The sequence below is a fragment of the Triticum urartu genome, chromosome 7 (genome assembly GCF_003073215.2).
Source record: "Triticum urartu cultivar G1812 chromosome 7, Tu2.1, whole genome shotgun sequence".
Classification (NCBI taxonomy): domain Eukaryota; kingdom Viridiplantae; phylum Streptophyta; class Magnoliopsida; order Poales; family Poaceae; genus Triticum; species Triticum urartu.
The window spans coordinates 62,034,114-62,041,738 of record NC_053028.1 but is presented as its reverse complement, the minus strand read 5'-3'; the positions used below and the strand labels follow the sequence as shown (position 1 = coordinate 62,041,738).

Sequence of the window (7,625 nt, the reverse complement as noted above, 5' to 3'; positions counted from 1 at the left end):
GGATCTTAATAGATAAATATTTGAACAAATTCAAGCTAACTCCATAAATGGGGTCATCAGCAAAAAATGTATTAACACATGCATAATTAATAGCCAACAAAACAGATCATTTTCTCATTGTTGAAAAGTAGCAATAACATTTTTCATGTGATATCCATCTGGTACCACATCAGCTCATCATCACCACAAGTACCAGCAGTCCCTCATCTTCTAATTGCATTATCCACATCATCAGCTCCTCATCACCACCAGTAGTAGCAGATCCTTATCTTCTAATTGCATCATCTAGCACATCATTGGACCAACAAAATTTTGTCATTTCTCTAAACAAGACATGTTGTAATTCTGAAGAATTGCAAATGTAGAAGCTTTGCATATATGATTTGCCATGAAAAACAAATCTTGAATGCCCCAGATCTAAGAAGGATATTGTAATAGCAAGTTGGATTTCATCTGTTCATGACAACACACATGAAATCTGCCTAACAATAAACAATAAAAACTGAAATGGCAGTGTTAGACATTTCTGACATAAATCAATGTGCATGGCCTAGTTATTGGAATATATACAAGAAAGTTCAGTCGCATCACATGGGATTTGTTCAACAAAGGTATGACATATAACAGTTTAGTATTTCTCAGACTATTCTTTTTAAGAGAGAAAGAACAAGATAACAGCACATAACTATCACTTAACATCAGAACAAGATAATGGTGCATGAATTTAACTTACCAAGCGTTTTCTTAACATACTCCCTCCTCAGATTCTGCGGGAGTGCAAGCATCATATGCATTTCTTCTAGAGCTTTGGCAAATATGCTGGCAGCATTCATGATTTTAGTCCCAGTGAATCCAAGCCTTGATAATTCATTGATAGCTTTCTCTTTAAACTTCTGTCTAGGATCTTCCTCCATTGCTTTCTCTTGGGCAATAGCTTCGCGTTCCATTGTTGCTGCCATTTGGCCAACATTCTGAGTGACACTCTTCAGCTGGCTGTTTACATCTCCAAACATGGTGAGAAAAGGATCCGTTGATTCTGACCTACGAGACCCGTTACCTTTCTTTCTCTTCTTAGAGTTTGTAGAATCAGCGGTGACATGGCTGTCAACAGACCGTCTAGGTGTCTCTCTTGACGTTCTGTCATCTTCCTCTTCATCATTCATCTCATCCTCGATGACAATCTCATTCTGGAAATTTGTTATAGCTTCGCCAAAACCTTCCGCACCCTCCCCAGTAGCTATATCTTTGCTATAAATTGCAGCCAACTTATCAAAATAAGGGTACGGCACACCATACAAGCCCTTGGCCTCATTGTGAAGCTGCAAAATACAATAAGCACGGAAATCATATTTTTGGTTAACTCTACTACAACCATAATCAATAGATAAAATATTGTTCAAGAAGTTCCATACGCTCTCAGTTTTCTAGGTCATGCTGTGCGACAACTTACAAGGTAAAGAAAAATCAGGCAGTGAACCAGAAAAAGCACTTTCTCCAATCTATATCTATGAAATAATGTGACTGGAAGGGAAAGGAGGTATCCAATAGGACCTCACTTCTAGTAGAAGTAGTAATACAAGAGATGTCAACTGGATAATCCATATGGCCACAAGTAGAAAATGTAATGCAAAAGTAATAGGCATCTGGAGTTATATACCTTACAATGTTCCTCGTATGATTGCTTTTCACACTGGATCATTTTCCTATTCTCATCCCAAGAAAACCCACTTCTTTTAAGCATAACTTCAATTGCTCCATACTTGGTCCTAAAGTATCTCACCCTTGACTCAATGTGTGGGGCAGCACTAAGACCACAACCAGGTACCTTTTCAGCCAACCTACTTTCCAGCACTGAGGAATACCCATTCTTGAAACCATTATCACCTTTCCACCGTGGATCCAATGACAGATCATAGAGAGCATTGACAAGCTCATCGTCCTCCATTGTTGTCCACTTTCTTTTGTTTTTCCCCCTGCCACGTGCAACACTTGAGCTATCCATGTTGTCCATACCTACAAAATGCACAAGTTAAATTAGTTCATGAGATATTCAGATTTCTATAATTAAAACAAGCATATATGTACATCTGCAATCATCCACCGAAACACAAACCTTAGTGGCCTCTAGCTCTATAGCTATTATACATCCCTTGAGAAAGAGTATTCCGGAAATTAGTCCACTCATTAGATGTTGATATATGAGTGATAAATTCAGGTTCATCGTTCTCTCCCTCCAAGATTTCCATGTTATCTTGATCATCCCATCCTCACCAGCGAGTGGATCCTCAGCCATATTTTGTAAAATCAGATTGTGTAATAGAGCGCATGCCATTATAATCTGGCAATGAGTTTTGATAGGAAAATATGATGGAGACCTCAAAATCGCCCACTGGCCCTTGCGTCTTCCAAAGCATCTCTCAATAATATTTCTAGCTCTAGCGTGCAGCATATTATAATATTCCTCTGCGCTGCGTGGTGGGTTTTGTGCAGTCCAACCACCTAAGTGGTACCTTTGACCTCGATAAGGAGCTAAAAATCCATTTGCATTTGTGTAGCCAGCATCAACAAGGTAGTATTGTCCTTGAGGGACTCGAAACCCATCCAACCTCGAAATAGCATCTCTAAGAACACGACCATCATGTGCCGAACCCTCCCAGCCAGGTAATATATAAATAAACTGCATGTCGGGTGCACATACACCCAAAACATTTGTATCAATATCAGCCAGCCTTGACCTATACCTCCCTCTTAGATTAGCTGGGACGGTAACCTTGACGTGTGTACCATCTAATGCGCCCAAACAATTCTACAACATGAACATCATGAGTGATATTAGTGTGTTATACTACTAATCAGATTATATCATCTGACCGACACTAAAATTTTCATGCAGAGATAATTTACCTTGAAATAGTTCCAATTATTATCTGTGCAATCTTCGGGTATAGGCTCTGGTTTCTTAAGTAGTAGGTTGTGCAGCTTCAAAACAGCCAGCAAACATTTATTGAAATTTCTGCTTATCGTCTCACCACTTCAATAAAAGAACTTCTTGATTGTTCTATTTTTTAGATGGTGTGATATTATGTAGAGAAATGTAGCCACTATCTCTTCCAGCGATGTATTCCTTGTGCCCTCTAGACCACCAGTAACTCTAACCATCTCACACAATTTGTGGAATGTCCTCCTATCCATGCGAAGCTCCTGTATGCAAGCTACATCACTCTCGCCAATGAGTTGGTACGAATGTGCGGCTCTAAGTTCTCTATTTCTAATCCTATTTTCTATCTTCCACAACCTCCTTTTATAGACTAGTGCAAATAATAACCATATATAATAGTACATAAGCACGATGCTAATCAAAATATTCCTTCGTCGAGATCTCGTGGTGGCCAAAGGAAGACGAGCCATAATGCTGAAAATAAAAATGCAGCACAAAATTATAAATATTGTGTATCTTGAAGTCATATGAGTATATATAAATATATATATGAGAATAGTACAATATATTCCTTAGCTCATGAAATTACTCTCAGCAAAACAAAGGGCACAAGAATTCTGAAGCGTCAAATTCTGCTTAAATAGCAAGCAACCTATATGAGTACAGTACAATACATCATATATTTTTCCGATAATAAGGGGTCAAACCCCCGGCTCCAATCAATTAAGAAACAAACCAAACGAGTACCAGAGTTCTAACAACCAGCCTCACCACAGGGCAAGTGCAAAGCTATAGAGATGAAAAGGAAAGACAGCTCCAAACATGTTTCTTTTGCAACCTAACAAACTAAAACAGGATACATCACACACTCTCACTGAGGCCACAACAGCGGTGCAGTACAGCATATGTGATCCACAAGAAACTGTAGAATCAAATTATTCTTTAAATAACAAGCAGCCTCTTCCCTATCAAGCGCATGCATGACTCATATTATTCATATTATCTCCTCCATAGCTATTCTCTTATAGTATCACCCTCGCAAAACAAAAGGGCACAAGAAAATCTAGGTAATGCAGTAAGCATCAGATTTACAGTGAGGTAGTACAGTACAGTACAATGTGAGCAATCCATGCAATTCTCAAGCATCAAATTCTGATTGAACAACAAGCAGCCTATATAAGCACAGAACAATGCAGTGTGATCCAATACAACTACTTTATTTATCTATATCCAATAGAGAAAAGGATCTGACCACCTCATTTGTTGGGGACAACAAATCACAGTATGACGAGGAAGCAAAAATTACTAATTCCACCAAAGAATCCCTCAAAATATTCCAGTCATGCGCACATTCATGAACAGTACCCAAATCTCAACTGGTTTAGTAAGTCTGAAGCCCTAACCAGAGTACAGTTCAGCCAAAACGCTTGGATCTTCCAGTTCAGAGAAAGGAAACGATAGATCCGGGCACTAGAGCACGAGAAGAAGAGGAGGGAGGGAAGAGGGGAGGTGGCGCACCGTGGTTCTTGTAGAAGATGCCGATCCAGGGAAGGTTCGTGTCGAGGAAATAAAGGGGACCAGCTGTTTGGGGCGGAGCTTGGAGAGGTCCGGCTTTGGATCTTGCGGCGGAGGAGTGAGAGGCCGGCGTTCCTGCTCCGACGGCGAGGGGAGGTCGTGGCGGCGACGGGGAGAGCTCATGGTGGAGGCGAGGTCGGGACGAGCGGAGGAAGGGAAAGTGGATCTGATTACGGAGATGAGCGTTTTCTGTTTTCACTCGGTGTGCCCTGTTTTCGGTTTTCCGAAGCGACGTATCCGATTACACGGCAACGGAAACCAGCCCAGCCGAACCAAACACCCGTAACGTTTTCGGGAAGCGATGTAATCGGGAGGCGGTGCAAAATTGGCGAACCAAACGCGTAGTAGGGTTTACTAAAATTATTTTCAATGAACCCAAAATGCCCTTCACAAAATGTTCATCATTTCTGGATTGGGTTAAAACCCCTGGCAAAAATGGTGCACTCTTTTCTAGGACATTCTGGATTCTTTGAATTAAATCATAAGTATTTGAATTTGGGCATTTAAATGCTATGAAATATTTTAAATGCCCAAATAATTCTGGAGTTATGTGGGGGCTGTTAGGAATAATCCCGACAGAGCCCACAATTATTTTCAGGATTTTAGTAAGTGCCTAAGTATTTTTAATAAAGCCCTAAATTACAGAAAAATAGAAAAGAAAACAAACAGGAAAAGAGAGAAAGAGAAAGCTTACCTGGCGCCCACCCCAGCAGGCCCACCTACCGGCCCAGCCCAGCCAACGCTCCAGCGAGCTGCTTGGCTTGGCCAGGCAGGCAAGCTGCTGCTCGACGGCGAGCACAGCATGCGCGTCACCCAGCTGCCCACCGCCTCGCCGCTCCCCTCGTCGAGCTGTCAACATGGGACGACCCCCCTCTATCTCCCCGACCTCGCAGACATTCGCTCTTCCCTCTGGTTCCTCTCTCTCGCCCTCCCCGACGTCGCCCGAGGCATCACCGTCGCCACCGCTCGCCGCAGCCACGTCCAACGCCGTCCCCGCGCCTTCTCAACGTGGCCGGACGGTTCGCCGTCGTCGACTACGTCGACGAGCCAAGCCGCACGACGCCGGAGCCCCTGCATCGTCCCCACCGCCGTCGTCTTCAACCTCGGGCCGCCGAGATCCCCGTCGCCGTTCCGACCGCAGCGACCCTTCCCCGAGCATGCTGACCTTCTCCTGCGGCTTCCCAGTGAGCTACTGCTCCTCCCCCTTCTCCCCGCTTCGCCGCTAGAGCTCTGTAGCCACCGTGCCTTTTCCGTCCGAACGCACCGCCGCCTGACCACGTCGTTGGCGATGCTCCGGTGACCTTTTGGTCACGGGCTTGTGCCCGTCACACTCACTGCATCGCGTAGATGTTGTAGGTGCAAGCGCCACGCCACCTAGGCCACTGCAGCCACGTGCACGAGCTGACCCGAGCTTCGGCCTCCGCCAAGCTCATCGTCGGCGATGCTCCGGCCACTCCCCGGCCAAGCCATCACCACGGCTAGATGCGGTCTGAGCACCAGCTGCCCGTAGCTAATCTCCGCGCAGCAACTGATGCCCTATGGGCAAATCCCGCAGCGCGCCGCCGCGTCTGGCCTCGCCGGCGGCTAAACGCCGGCAGGCTTTGACCCGCTGACCGGCGAGTTGACCACGCCTGACCCGTGTGGGCCCAGGTTAACTCCCCCCTGAGCCTATGACAGGTGGGGCCGGCCTATTAATTAGTTTAGGATTAGTGCTAACTAATTATAATTAGTTTAGGTCATTGACATGTGGGCCCAGGCCCCACTAACAGTTAGTTAGTATTAACTTAATCCTGTTAGTTAGCTGAGACACTGACAGACAGGGCCCGCCAGTCAGGTTTGACTGGCCCTGGCGCCTTTGACTCGCTGACGTCACAGTGACGCAGTGCTAACGCAATTATTCATTTTCTGGATTTATTTTTTATATAGGAAATTCCAGAAAATAGCCAAAACTTCTAAAAATCATAGAAATTAATCTCTAACTCCAAATGAAAAGATTTATGTATGAATTTTGATCAGAAAAATTCAATCTATCCATTGGTAGTGGTTTCATGCATGAAAAAACAAGATAACCTTGCTGTTTAAGCAAAATAAGATAATGCACTAATATGGCTATGTTAAATGAACTAACATTTGAATCTTTTATTCAAATGGGTTCATTCCTTTCTGTTTTAGCTTGCATTAGGCCAAGACACATTCATCTTGCCATGTCATAGCATGCATCATATTGTTGCATATTGTCATGTGTTGATTATGTTTGATGTGTCTTTCGTGGTAGGTTCTGCCTCCGAGGATAACCCCGAATATCCGTCTGAAGGGCAGTACCCTACTACCACTACATCAGGCAAGCAGCCCCATTGATCATATCGATACAATCCCATGTTCTCGCCTCTGCTCTCATTTACTGCATTAAGACAACAACGTTTCAAACTGCTGTGTGCTACGGTAGTTGAACCCTTGTCCTCTGCATGACCTGTCATTGCCACAGTAATTAGATGAAACCCACTAGCATGTGTAGGAGTTGATTGAGCCTTGTATGTGTTTCCTACCTTGCTATGCCTGCTATGCTTAGAGTTGTGTCAGGTCTGGTTCATCTGGGTGATGGGCTAGAGTGAAATGATTATGTCGGTAATGTGAGGGATGTGTTGAACATGATTTGGTAAAGGTATCGATGAGAGGCCATGTAGGAGTACATGGTGGGTTGTTTCATTGAGGCCATCCCTAAGAACTGAGATCTGTATGTGTGATTTTAAGAATCAGCTACTACCATGCATTGGGATCCTTAATTGACCCTCTCGGCTTCTTAATCACACTAGTACTCTGTCCAGGTGTTGCAATTAGTTTCTGGTGTTTGTAGGTTATGTGTTGGCGGCCGTGCGTAGCGCTGACCCTAGGGGTGGGCTATGTTGCGGTAGATACACTATTGCACGGTGTACCGAGTCACCCGTTTGGTGTCTCGGGAACCCTGTTCACATCGTTCGAGGACGTATGTGGAAACCTCAGCCGGACTCCCTGCGGATGGAACCTAGATAGCCGATAAACCTGGACTAGAGGCTTGAGTGTTTAGGTAGGCCGTGGCCGACACCCTCGTTGGGCTTAAGCTTGAAGGTTGCCG

The 7,625-nt window shown here is 44.3% G+C and overlaps 1 protein-coding gene across 1 annotated transcript; it reads right to left on the bottom strand.

The window, feature by feature from the left end:
* Positions 1 to 643: 643 nt before the first annotated feature.
* On the bottom strand, positions 644 to 2,254 carry LOC125518355. The gene is made up of 4 exons (XM_048683230.1): positions 2,114 to 2,254; positions 1,658 to 2,013; positions 734 to 1,319; positions 644 to 648 (listed from the first exon to the last, which is right to left on the bottom strand). Exons 2-4 carry the CDS (start codon positions 2,009 to 2,011, stop codon positions 644 to 646), a joined length of 945 nt encoding a protein of 314 aa, XP_048539187.1. The 5' UTR covers positions 2,012 to 2,013; positions 2,114 to 2,254.
* Positions 2,255 to 7,625: the final 5,371 nt, after the last annotated feature.

Excerpts from the sequence above, each read along its gene's own strand:
- LOC125518355 (XM_048683230.1), bottom strand. The coding sequence starts at position 2,011 with ATGGACAACATGGATAGCTCAAGTGTTGCACGTGGCAGGGGGAAAAAC. Across the intron at positions 1,320-1,657 it reads CATACGAGGAACATTGTAAG|CTTCACAATGAGGCCAAGGG; the intron begins GTATATAACTCC and ends TGTATTTTGCAG.